The sequence below is a fragment of the Bufo bufo genome, chromosome 3 (assembly GCF_905171765.1).
Source record: "Bufo bufo chromosome 3, aBufBuf1.1, whole genome shotgun sequence".
Lineage (NCBI taxonomy): Eukaryota > Metazoa > Chordata > Amphibia > Anura > Bufonidae > Bufo > Bufo bufo.
In genome coordinates, this window is record NC_053391.1 from 4,558,569 (window position 1) to 4,572,374 (window position 13,806).

At 53.0% G+C, this 13,806-nt stretch overlaps 1 protein-coding gene across 1 annotated transcript in view; it reads left to right on the forward strand.

Moving 5' to 3' along the window:
* The window catches only part of MAN1A2 (mannosidase alpha class 1A member 2), a 52,249-nt gene extending 49,230 nt beyond the window's left edge, over positions 1–3,019 (forward strand). The window contains exons 12-13 of the mRNA XM_040422787.1: positions 1,714–1,829; positions 2,318–3,019. Of these exons, the coding sequence (XP_040278721.1) occupies positions 1,714–1,829; positions 2,318–2,450 (249 nt within the window). The 3' untranslated portion in view covers positions 2,451–3,019. The remainder of the gene's footprint in view (positions 1–1,713; positions 1,830–2,317) is intronic.
* The last annotated feature ends 10,787 nt before the right edge of the window (positions 3,020–13,806 follow it).

A 13,806-nucleotide genomic window follows, 5' to 3' on the forward strand; every position in this document is an offset into this window, starting at 1 on the left:
ACTCGCTCTGTCTCCCCGCCGCGCTGACTCGCTCTGTCTCCCCGCCGCGCTGACTCGCTCTGTCTCCCCGCCGCGCTGACTCGCTCTGTCTCCCCGCCGCGCTGACTCGCTCTGTCTCCCCGCCGCGCTGACTCGCTCTGTCTCCCCGCCGCGCTGACTCGCTCTGTCTCCCCGCCGCGCTGACTCGCTCTGTCTCCCCGCCGCGCTGACTCGCTCTGTCTCCCCGCCGCGCTGACTCGCTCTGTCTCCCCGCCGCGCTGACTCGCTCTGTCTCCCCGCCGCGCTGACTCGCTCTGTCTCCCCGCCGCGCTGACTCGCTCTGTCTCCCCGCCGCGCTGACTCGCTCTGTCTCCCCGCCGCGCTGACTCGCTCTGTCTCCCCGCCGCGCTGACTCGCTCTGTCTCCCCGCCGCGCTGACTCGCTCTGTCTCCCCGCCGCGCTGACTCGCTCTGTCTCCCCGCCGCGCTGACTCGCTCTGTCTCCCCGCCGCGCTGACTCGCTCTGTCTCCCCGCCGCGCTGACTCGCTCTGTCTCCCCGCCGCGCTGACTCGCTCTGTCTCCCCGCCGCGCTGACTCGCTCTGTCTCCCCGCCGCGCTGACTCGCTCTGTCTCCCCGCCGCGCTGACTCGCTCTGTCTCCCCGCCGCGCTGACTCGCTCTGTCTCCCCGCCGCGCTGACTCGCTCTGTCTCCCCGCCGCGCTGACTCGCTCTGTCTCCCCGCCGCGCTGACTCGCTCTGTCTCCCCGCCGCGCTGACTCGCTCTGTCTCCCCGCCGCGCTGACTCGCTCTGTCTCCCCGCCGCGCTGACTCGCTCTGTCTCCCCGCCGCGCTGACTCGCTCTGTCTCCCCGCCGCGCTGACTCGCTCTGTCTCCCCGCCGCGCTGACTCGCTCTGTCTCCCCGCCGCGCTGACTCGCTCTGTCTCCCCGCCGCGCTGACTCGCTCTGTCTCCCCGCCGCGCTGACTCGCTCTGTCTCCCCGCCGCGCTGACTCGCTCTGTCTCCCCGCCGCGCTGACTCGCTCTGTCTCCCCGCCGCGCTGACTCGCTCTGTCTCCCCGCCGCGCTGACTCGCTCTGTCTCCCCGCCGCGCTGACTCGCTCTGTCTCCCCGCCGCGCTGACTCGCTCTGTCTCCCCGCCGCGCTGACTCGCTCTGTCTCCCCGCCGCGCTGACTCGCTCTGTCTCCCCGCCGCGCTGACTCGCTCTGTCTCCCCGCCGCGCTGACTCGCTCTGTCTCCCCGCCGCGCTGACTCGCTCTGTCTCCCCGCCGCGCTGACTCGCTCTGTCTCCCCGCCGCGCTGACTCGCTCTGTCTCCCCGCCGCGCTGACTCGCTCTGTCTCCCCGCCGCGCTGACTCGCTCTGTCTCCCCGCCGCGCTGACTCGCTCTGTCTCCCCGCCGCGCTGACTCGCTCTGTCTCCCCGCCGCGCTGACTCGCTCTGTCTCCCCGCCGCGCTGACTCGCTCTGTCTCCCCGCCGCGCTGACTCGCTCTGTCTCCCCGCCGCGCTGACTCGCTCTGTCTCCCCGCCGCGCTGACTCGCTCTGTCTCCCCGCCGCGCTGACTCGCTCTGTCTCCCCGCCGCGCTGACTCGCTCTGTCTCCCCGCCGCGCTGACTCGCTCTGTCTCCCCGCCGCGCTGACTCGCTCTGTCTCCCCGCCGCGCTGACTCGCTCTGTCTCCCCGCCGCGCTGACTCGCTCTGTCTCCCTCTACAGGCCATTGATAAGTACTGCAGGGTGAGCGGTGGCTTCTCTGGTCTGAAGGACGTGTACTCCTCCGCCCCCGCGTACGACGACGTCCAGCAGAGCTTCTTCCTCGCTGAGACCCTGAAGTGAGTAGACCATCGTCCTGCGGGGAGCATTGTGCAGATTTCTGATATGTTCTGTGGATCAATTGCTCACTGTTTTCAAGATCTCTGTAGGCAGTCAGTGAACGGGACCTGATCTAATACTTCTTGCAGCAGAGGGTATGCTGAAAAGTTCAGCTCTGTGTTGTTTCCATTCATTGACAAGCAGAGATGCTGAAAATGGTGCCTAATGAGGGAGGGGCAGGGGAGGTCTAGCAATCTTCCTCTGTCTCTGGAGGACTCTGCCTGCCATTGATATGAATGGACACTGTAATCCTTCAGTTCCCCTATGGGGGCGCTGCACTGCCATTGCAGCTATGGCTGAGGGTCTCCACAGTTATTGGCTTATTTTGGAGGGGGGGGGGGCGGTTCCTTCCAGAGTGGGCGGGGTATCTGGGTCCACTGGTGAGGCCTTTATTTCCCTGAAGATTTAGGATTCACACCCCACCCTATTAACCCTCTCCTCCCCCCAGGTACCTGTATCTGCTCTTCTCCAGTGACGACCTTCTACCATTAGACAACTGGGTGTTCAACACGGAGGCGCACCCCTTACCGGTCATCCGCACGGCCAATAGCACGCTGCCCGGGAGCCACGTGGCGCGATAGGACCAATATCCTGGGACCACATAATTCAGACTGGGGATCTGGGGGGCTTTTTGGGAAGACCCCCTCTCTCGACAGGACTGGGCCTCGTCCCGGGCACTATTCCATTTCCCTTCATTTCTTTTTTTCTCTGTTGCCTCCAGCGACAGAACAGCACGTTGGATGGAGGCGATCACCGACCAAACTGCGCTGCTTACAAGGCTGCTACTGCAGGGGTTACTACGGGGCCAAAACTCCAGGGTTGGGGCTTTTATGGGGGGGGGGGGGGGGGGGCGGGGGTCCGGAGATTGTTTCAGGAAAAGACATTTCGGCTGCACTTTGCGGCAGACTTGCACTGACTGGTTTTTATCCTGCACCATTGCCAAAGCTTACCTCTATCCTGGCGGCCATGGAGTAGAGCACGCCGCGGCGCTCCAAAACTAAGGACGGGTCTTCATGGCAAAGCCAGTGATGGGTGAAGCTGTCCCGCCCCACACCCCAGGGGCTCCCACCTCCTCCTTTAATTACACTTTTCTGGGGTTTTAGCGGCATGAGCAACACAACAAGCAGGAGATTAAAGACATTGTACATACCCCGCCGTGTGCCTCTTTCCTGAAGCTGGGGGCCACAGTGAGGGGCCCTCAGGATCAGACACATGCTACGAAGAAGGAAATGGGAATACACAGGGTCTTGTCATAGTGGTACCAGATAGAAAACTACAGGCAGATGGGGGTCTGACTGGAGACCCCTTTACGAGTGGTACATCACGGCCTAACGATGTCAGTGGTTATTGTGTAGGGTGTGAATACTTTTGCACTCAGTTTGTATTGCTCCAGTGCATATAGAGAAAAGAAATGAAGCAACTTTAATTAAAAGCCCCCGTTTTGTGTCTTCAGCTCCTGTGCAGGCCAATGTGTCTCTGGTTACAGACAAAGCCGATCCTGGTCATGTGACCATCACCTGATGTATGGCTCCCTGGGGGGGGAGTTCTGCGGATCGGGCACACGGATCTGAGAGACCTGGATGTGTGCGTGCCGGGCTGCAAATATGGTCCATGAGGGACCTACAGGGAGGCCGGGCGAGCGGAGCGGACCACGCAGGGCTTGTTTGTAGTAGGTTACCATGGAGACACATAGGACTGCACAGGAGCTGTCAGCACAGAGCGGCAGTGGGGAGAATGTACTAACGTCAGACCACATTCGGCGCCTGGCCGGCCTGTTTGGGTTTTCCAGCTCGAAGAGGGGGTGTGGCCTAAGGTGAGACAACGTGCGGTGAAATATGGCTGCAGAGTGAGCCAGTACCGGTGTCAGTACATGTACCGGTCCGCCGGAGCGGCTTCTAAGGCTGGGCTTACACATCGCTTTTTTGTAATGCATCAAAACGTGTGCGCTCTTACCCACTGATGCAACGTGCTTCACCTGTAAGGAGGTGTGCGCTCTTACCCACTGATGCAACGTGCTTCACCTGTAAGGAGGTGTGTGCTCTTACCCACTGATGCAACGTGCTTCACCTGTAAGGTGTGCGCTCTTACCCACTGATGCAACGTGTTTCACCTGTGAGGTGTGCGCTCTTACCCACTGATGCAACGTGCTTCACCTGTAAGGAGGTGTGCGCTCTTACCCACTGATGCAATGTGTTTCACCTGTAAGGAGGTGTGCGCTCTTACCCACTGATGCAATGTGTTTCACCTGTAAGGAGGTGTGCGCTCTTACCCACTGATGCAACGTGCTTCACCTGTAAGGAGGTGTGCGCTCTCACCCACTGATGCAACGTGCTTCACCTGTAAGGAGGTGTGCGCTCTTACCCACTGATGCAACGTGTTTCACCTGTGAGGTGTGCGCTCTTACCCACTGATGCAATGTGTTTCACCTGTAAGGAGGTGTGCGCTCTTACCCACTGATGCAACGTGTTTCACCTGTGAGGTGTGCGCTCTTACCCACTGATGCAATGTGTTTCACCTGTGAGGTGTGCGCTCTTACCCACTGATGCAATGTGTTTCACCTGTAAGGAGGTGTGCGCTCTTACCCACTGATGCAACGTGTTTCACCTGTGAGGTGTGCGCTCTTACCCACTGATGCAACGTGTTTCACCTGTGAGGTGTGCGCTCTTACCCACTGATGCAACGTGTTTCACCTGTGAGGTGTGCGCTCTTACCCACTGATGCAACGTGTTTCACCTGTGAGGTGTGCGCTCTTACCCACTGATGCAACGTGTTTCACCTGTGAGGTGTGCGCTCTTACCCACTGATGCAATGTGTTTCACCTGTGAGGTGTGCGCTCTTACCCACTGATGCAACGTGTTTCACCTGTGAGGAGTGCGCTCTTACCCACTGATGCAACGTGTTTCACCTGTGAGGTGTGCGATCTTACCCACTGATGCAATGTGTTTCACCTGTGAGGAGTGCGCTCTTACCCACTGATGCAACGTGTTTCACCTGTGAGGTGTGCGATCTTACCCACTGATGCAATGTGTTTCACCTGTAAGGAGGTGTGCGCTCTTACCCACTGATGCAACGTGTTTCACCTGTGAGGTGTGCGCTCTTACCCACTGATGCAACGTGTTTCACCTGTGAGGTGTGCGCTCTTACCCACTGATGCAACGTGTTTCACCTGTGAGGTGTGCGCTCTTACCCACTGATGCAACGTGTTTCACCTGTGAGGTGTGCGCTCTTAGGCACTGATGCAACGTGTTTCACCTGTAAGGGGGTGTGCGCTCTTACCCACTGATGCAATGTGTTTCACCTGTGAGGTGTGCGCTCTTACCCACTGATGCAACGTGTTTCACCTGTGAGGTGTGCGCTCTTAGGCACTGATGCAATGTGTTTCACCTGTAAGGAGGTGTGCGCTCTTACCCACTGATGTAAAACTGACCACAGTCTGTGTATTTGAAAAGCAGCACAAAAGCAAAGTGTTTACCCGGCCAAAAGTTTGCACACCCTGAAGAGAACTTCCCGCTGCCGAGTGTTGATTAGGTGTTTTCTATGCCACATACAGACTACATCTCTCCTCCGCATGGACGCGCTCTTGGGCACCCTAAGGCTGCATTCACACGTCCGTGCTGTGTTGCGGACCCGCAACACACCCGCCCAGCACCCCCATAGAAATGCCTATTCTTGTCCGCAAGCTGCAGACAAGAATAGGACATGCTCTATCTTTTTGCGGAGCTGCGAACCCAAAGATCGGGGCCGCGCACCGCAAATGCGGACAGCACACTGTGTGCTGTCCGCATCCATTCCATCCCCATAGAGAATGAATGGGTCCGCACCCATTCTGCAAAATTGCGGAACGGATGCGGACCCATTTTGCGGACGTGTGAACGCACCCTTAGGCTGGGTTCACACGTCCGTGGAACTCTGTCCGTGTGATACCGGCCTGGATTTCTTCTGAGTGCAGGAGCGCACGGCGTCATTGGTTGCTATGACGCCGTGCATTTCCTGCTGCCGCCGCAGTACAGTAATGCACTGGTGTGATCTATACACTGTACTGCGGCAGCAGCAGTAAGCGCACGGCATGATAGCAACCAATGACGCCGTGCGCTCCTGCACTCAGAAGAAATCCAGGTATCACACGGACCGTGTTCCACGGACGTGTGAATTCGCCCTTACAGGGCAGGGCTTAGAGCACCTCCATGTAACGAGCTGTGCCTCTGAGTGTCCGGGACTGGTTCTACTCACTGGATGTGAACCCTGAAGGTTCCTGTACAAGAACAGCAAGCAGAGATCTTGCTAACTGTGAAGAAGTGATGATAATGAGATTATTCCTATTTATGGGGGTTTCTGCTCTCGGGGGAGGCTGGGCCGGAGAACCTCTGCATAGACACGTCCCGCCACGTCCTGAGCGCTCGCTGATACCTGGGGAAAACTCGCCAAAAACCAGGACAGGAGGAGCTTTCATACATTGATGGGGGATGCTTAACCTTTTCACCACCAGGAAGGTCATATCTGGCCAGTACTGGGACAAGACCCAGGAGCCTGGTGCTTCTGCAGGGGGATCTGGGGTCACTTGTGTCCTCCATGTGATGCATCTCTAGGACGTCCCGTACACAATTTCCCACCACTCGCCCATCTGAGCTCCGCAGATCGGAGGATGCGGCCGGGCAGAACGTGTCCGTCCTGTGTTGTCGGCCAGGGATCTGTCAGCTTTGGCACAGAGATGAGGCGGGCGGACGCTCCGAGGGCTCAGCCAGCAGCGGATGCCCGGGATTAAGAGGAGGAAACGTTCTGCTCCATCTGCATCTCCAGAGGCTCTGCAGAAGGCCCGAGCCTGCCCGTGATGGATCAATGAAAAGATGATGGATTCTAATGAGTGTACATTTCTCACTGGTTTAACCAACTCTGCTGGCTGTCAGTGAATTAAAGCCCTCAGTGTCACACTGTTCCAGGGTATCCGGATGAAGTTATCAGCCTGAGATCCATTAGTGCTGCAGAATGTAAACAGCATTGTTCTCGTTCACTCACAGCAAGCAGAGGTCTACACTGGACTGCTGAGAGCTCAAGCCCTGAGGAGTCACCGGTGCGTTCAGTCTAGAGAGGCGGCGCTGGGCAGTAAGGGCAGGTTCACACGCTGCATTTTCTAAGTTTTAGCCAGATTTTCCTGCAGGTTAAAATTCAGCCAAAGCCAGAAGTGGATCCAGAAGAAGTCCACGTCCGACCTCAAGTCCACATCTAAAGATGCATTGGCAGGAAATCCTGCCTCAAAACCAACTCAAGCTCAGTGTGAACCTGTCCTAAGGCGGCTTTCACACATCAGTGTTTTCCATCAGCTATTGTGAGTCAAAACCGGAGTGGCCCCAAACAGGAGCAGATCCTCCCATCATCCCGATGTCTGCAGAGGCTCCACTGCTGGTTTTGGCTGAGCATCTCTGATGGAAATCACTGTGTGAACTAGGCCTGACCCAGACCATCAGTCAGCAGCTACAACCCCAAAATCAGCTGGGCACCAAACCCCTCTGTCCCCCTACTCCGGACTCCTCTGAGATCAGCAGTGACATCATTGGGAATGCCACCGATCCATTCACTAGAGATCAGCGGTGACAAGAATGCCGCCTATCCATTCACTAGAGATCAGCGGTGACATCACTGAGAATGCAGACTATCCATTCACTAGAGATCAGCGGTGACAAGAATGCCGCCTATCCATTCACTAGAGATCAGCAGTGACATCACTGAGAATGCAGACTATACATTCACTAAAGATCAGCAGTGACATCACTGGGAATGTCGACTATCCATTCACTACAGATCAGCGGTGACAAGAATGCCGCCTATCCATTCATTAGAGATCAGCGGTGACATCACTGAGAATGCAGACTATCCATTCACTAGAGATCAGCGGTGACAAGAATGCCGCCTATCCATTCACTAGAGATCAGCAGTGACATCACTGAGAATGCAGACTATACATTCACTACAGATCAGCGGTGACATCACTGAGAATGCAGCCTATCCATTCACTACAGATCAGCGGTGACATCACTGAGAATGCAGCCTATCCATTCACTACAGATCAGCAGTGACATCACTGAGAATGCAGCCTGTCCATCACTAGAGATCAGCGGTGACATCACTGAGAATGCCGCCTATCCATCACTAGAGATCAGCGGTGACATCACTGAGAATGCAGACTATACATTCACTAGAGATCAGCGGTGACATCACTGGGAATGTCGACTATCCATTCACTACAGATCAGCGGTGACATCACTGGGAATGCCGCCTATCCATTCACTAGAGATCAGCGGTGACATCACTGGGAATGTCGACTATCCATTCACTACAGATCAGCGGTGAAATCTTTGTATTTTAATCTCTTAATTTCTTAAAGTTTTTTATAAGAAGCAAACTTCCTTATGACATCATCGGGCCACACTCCATCTCTGTGGATTTGAAGACTGTCAGGAGTTACTCTGCTGTGCACATAATGATGTATCTAAGCCATGTAAGATGGGGAAACAGCTCTCATTGTCTGAACACTGTTTGTATAGAATAAATTAAATGATCTGGACTGACATTCTGATGTTTGGCCACAAGATGCCGCTGTTTCCTAAACACAGCTACAGACTGCTTATATTTTCATATTCATGAGAGGTGGAGTTTTAGAGCCTGGAAGAAAGAAAGCAGCCATCTTAGAGGAAGATGAGACTGAGGAACTGTGTGAGCAGAAAATCCCTCAGTGACCAAAGCTGCAGCTAAGTGACGCTGATCATGTCCAGGACCCTGATCCTGTCCAGAGGAAGGAGGATTGCCTCCAGGAACGCTGATGAGAGCAAAGTTACATACACTGCGGGACCGCATTCTTGTTGGAGAGACATTTGTTCTGTTCAGTCACCAGCAGAGGGTCGGTAAGATCGTGCACGCACCTCATTAGAGTGCTGGCGCCTAGAGACTGAGACCAGGCCTGTAGTTAGTTAGTTAGGGTTTCTATTTGTGTCGGGCCACAAGTGTTACTACTGTTCATTGCAAGGACTCCATAATTCAAAGTGACATTTCACATTGGAGAGCGGATAAAATCCCCACAAACTCAAGCCAGGCTGGTGTTTTGCTGAGAAAGAATACTCAGGCACTTGCTACAGGACTAATGTGTAACATGATGCGGCAGGAGATAAGCGGCACTGCCGGCTGTGACCCTGTATCTCATAGACATCATGAAGAGGCGTCTTAGAAACTGCCGGCAAGTGCCCCCTAGACGAGCTCCATGCCCAAATCTAGAGTGACCTGGAGAAGATTGGTGCTGCTGGTCATTCGCGAGTTAATGTTATAGACCGCAGCATCTCGCATTACACCATCATCTCGGTGCAGGACATTCTCATAGATGTCACCCTGAGTCTGATCATGACCTGCAGCCGCCGCTGATATTGGGGCTCCAGGATTATGGGGTGACCCTACAGGATGCTGTAATATTCCTACGGGGTATTAACCCGCACATTAATCATTATGTGTAATCACAGTACACAGCCGTAAGTATGTGCCTCCCACACACAGCTATGAGATCCATTTACTAGAGAGCAGCGGTGACATCACAGCCATGAGATCTATTCACTAGAGAGCAGCAGTGACATCACAGCCATGGTTTCCATTCACTAAAAAGCAGTGGTGACATCACAGCCATGAGATCCATTCGCTAGAGAGCAGCTGTGACATCACACCTATGAGATCCATTTACTAGAGAGCAGAGGTGACATCACAGCCATGCGATCAATTCACTAGAGAGCAGTGGTGACATCACAGCCATAAGATCCATTCACTAGAAAGCAGCAGTGATATTACAGCCATGCGATCCATTCACTAGAGAGCAGAGGTGACATCACAGAAATGCTTTCCATTCGCTAGAAAGCAACGGTGACATAACACCTATGAGATCCATGCACTAGAGAGCAGTGGTGACATCACAGCCATGCGTTCTATTCACTAGTGAGCAGCAGTGACATCACAGCCATGCTTTCTATTCATTAAAAAGCAGTGGTGACATCACAGCCTTGAGATCCATTCAGTAGAGAGCAGCGGTGACATCACAGCCATGAGATCCATTCACTAGAGAGCAGCGGTGACATCACAGCCATGAGATCCATTCACTAGACAGCAGCGGTGACATCACACCCATGAGGTCCATTCACTAGGGAGCAGCGGTGACATCACAGCCATGAGATCCATTCATCAGAGAGCAGCAGTGACATCACAGCCATGTGATCCATTCACTAAAGAGCAGCGGTGTCATATCACAGCCATGAGATCCATTCACTAGAGAGTGGTAGTGACATCACAGCCATAAGATCTAATCACTGGAGAGCAGCGGTGACATCATAGCCATGAGATCCATTCCCTAGACAGCAGCGGTGACATAGCCATTAGATCCATTCACTAGAGAGAAGCGGTGACATCACAGCCATGAGATCCATTCACTAGAGAGCAGCGGTGACATCACAGCCATGTGATCCATTCACTAGAGAGCAGCGGTGACATCACATCCATGAGATCCATTCACTAGAGAGCGGCGGTGACATCACAGCCATGGGATCTATTCACTAGAGAGCAATGGTGACATCACAGCCATGAGATCCATTCACTGGAGAGCAGCGGTGACATCACAGCCATGAGATCCATTAATCAGAGAGCAGCGGTGACATCACAGCCATTAGATCCATGCACTAGAGAGCAGCGGTGACATCACAGCCATGTGATCCATTCACTAGAGATCAGTGGTGACATCACAGCCATGAGATCCATTCTCCAGAGAGCGGCGGTGACATCAAAGCCATGGGATCTATTCACTAGGGAGCAGTGGTGACATCACAGCCATAAGATCCATTCACTAGAGAGCAGGGGTAACATCACAGCCATGAGATCTATTCATCAGAGAGCAGCGGTGACATCACAGCCATGAGATCCATTCTCTAGAGAGCGGCGGTGACATCACAGCCATGGGATCTATTCACTAGAGAGCTGAGGTGACATCACAGCCATGAGATCACACCCATGTGATCCATTCAATAGAGAACAGCGGTGACATCACAGCCATGAGATCCATTTATCAGAGAGCAGCGGTGACACCACAGTCATGCCATCCATTCACTAGAGAGCAGTGGTGACATCACAGCCATGAGATGCAGCCTATCCATCACTAGAGATCAGCAGTGACATCACAGCCATGCTTTTCATTTACTAAAAAGCAGTGGTGACATCACAGCCATGAGATCCATTCACTAGAGTGCAGTGGTGACATCACAACCTTGAGATCTATTCACTAGAGAGCAGTGGTGACATCACAGCCTTGAGATCTATTCACTAGAGGGCAGCAGTGACATCACAGCCATGGTTTCCATTCACTAAAAAGCAGTGGTGACATCAAACCCATGAGATCCATTCACTAGAGAGTAGCGGTGACATCACAGCCATGAGATCCATTCACTAGAGAGCAACGGTGACATCACAGCCATGTGATCCATTCACTAGAAAGCAGTGGTGAAATCACAGCCATGAAATCCATTCTCTAGAAAGCAACGGTGACATCACAGCTATGGGATCTATTCACTAGAGAATAGAGGTGACATCACAGCAATGCGATCCATTCACTAGAGAGCAGTGGTGACATCACAGCCATGAGATCTTTTCACTAGAGAGCAGCGATGACATCACAGCCATGGAAACTATTCACTAGAGAGCAACAGTGACATCACAGCCATGGAAACTATTCACTAGAGAGCAACAGTGACATCACAGCCATGAGATTCATTAACTAGAGAGCAGCGGTGACATCACACCCATGAGATCCATTAACTAGAGAGCAGTGGTGACATCACAGCCATGAGATCCATTCACTAGAGAGCAGCGGTGACATCACAGCCAAGAGATCCATTCATCAGACAGCAGCGGTGACATCACACCCATGAGATCCATTCACTAGAAAGCAGCGGTGACATCACAGTCATGAGATGCATTCAATAGAGAGCAGCGGTGACATCACAGCCATGAGATCCATTTATCAGAGAGCAGCGGTGACATCACAGTCATGCCATCTATTCACTAGAGATCAGCGGTGACATCACAGCCATGATTTTTATTTACTAAAAAGCAGTGGTGACATCACAGCCATGCTTTCCATTTACTAAAGAGCAGTGGTGACATCACAGCCATGAGATCCATTCACTAGAGTACAGTGGTGACATCACAGCCTTGAGATCTATTCACTAGAGGGCAGCAGTGACATCACAGCCATGGTTTCCATTCACTAAAAAGCAGTGGTGACATCAAACCCATGAGATCTATTCACTAGAGAGCAGCGGTGACATCACAGCCATGAGATGCATTCACTAGAGAGTAGCGGTGACATCACAGCCATGAGATCCATTCACTACAGAGCAGCGGTGACATCACAGCCATGAAATCCAGTTACTCTGCTGTGCACATAATGATGTATCTAAGCCATGTAAGATGGGGAAACAGCTCTCATTGTCTGAACACTGTTTGTATAGAATAAATTAAATGATCTGGACTGACATTCTGATGTTTGGCCACAAGATGCCGCTGTTTCCTAAACACAGCTACAGACTGCTTATATTTTCATATTCATGAGAGGTGGAGTTTTAGAGCCTGGAAGAAAGAAAGCAGCCATCTTAGAGGAAGATGAGACTGAGGAACTGTGTGAGCAGAAAATCCCTCAGTGACCAAAGCTGCAGCTAAGTGACGCTGATCATGTCCAGGACCCTGATCCTGTCCAGAGGAAGGAGGATTGCCTCCAGGAACGCTGATGAGAGCAAAGTTACATACACTGCGGGACCGCATTCTTGTTGGAGAGACATTTGTTCTGTTCAGTCACCAGCAGAGGGTCGGTAAGATCGTGCACGCACCTCATTAGAGTGCTGGCGCCTAGAGACTGAGACCAGGCCTGTAGTTAGTTAGTTAGGGTTTCTATTTGTGTCGGGCCACAAGTGTTACTACTGTTCATTGCAAGGACTCCATAATTCAAAGTGACATTTCACATTGGAGAGCGGATAAAATCCCCACAAACTCAAGCCAGGCTGGTGTTTTGCTGAGAAAGAATACTCAGGCACTTGCTACAGGACTAATGTGTAACATGATGCGGCAGGAGATAAGCGGCACTGCCGGCTGTGACCCTGTATCTCATAGACATCATGAAGAGGCGTCTTAGAAACTGCCGGCAAGTGCCCCCTAGACGAGCTCCATGCCCAAATCTAGAGTGACCTGGAGAAGATTGGTGCTGCTGGTCATTCGCGAGTTAATGTTATAGACCGCAGCATCTCGCATTACACCATCATCTCGGTGCAGGACATTCTCATAGATGTCACCCTGAGTCTGATCATGACCTGCAGCCGCCGCTGATATTGGGGCTCCAGGATTATGGGGTGACCCTACAGGATGCTGTAATATTCCTACGGGGTATTAACCCGCACATTAATCATTATGTGTAATCACAGTACACAGCCGTAAGTATGTGCCTCCCACACACAGCTATGAGATCCATTTACTAGAGAGCAGCGGTGACATCACAGCCATGAGATCTATTCACTAGAGAGCAGCAGTGACATCACAGCCATGGTTTCCATTCACTAAAAAGCAGTGGTGACATCACAGCCATGAGATCCATTCGCTAGAGAGCAGCTGTGACATCACACCTATGAGATCCATTTACTAGAGAGCAGAGGTGACATCACAGCCATGCGATCAATTCACTAGAGAGCAGTGGTGACATCACAGCCATAAGATCCATTCACTAGAAAGCAGCAGTGATATTACAGCCATGCGATCCATTCACTAGAGAGCAGAGGTGACATCACAGAAATGCTTTCCATTCGCTAGAAAGCAACGGTGACATAACACCTATGAGATCCATGCACTAGAGAGCAGTGGTGACATCACAGCCATGCG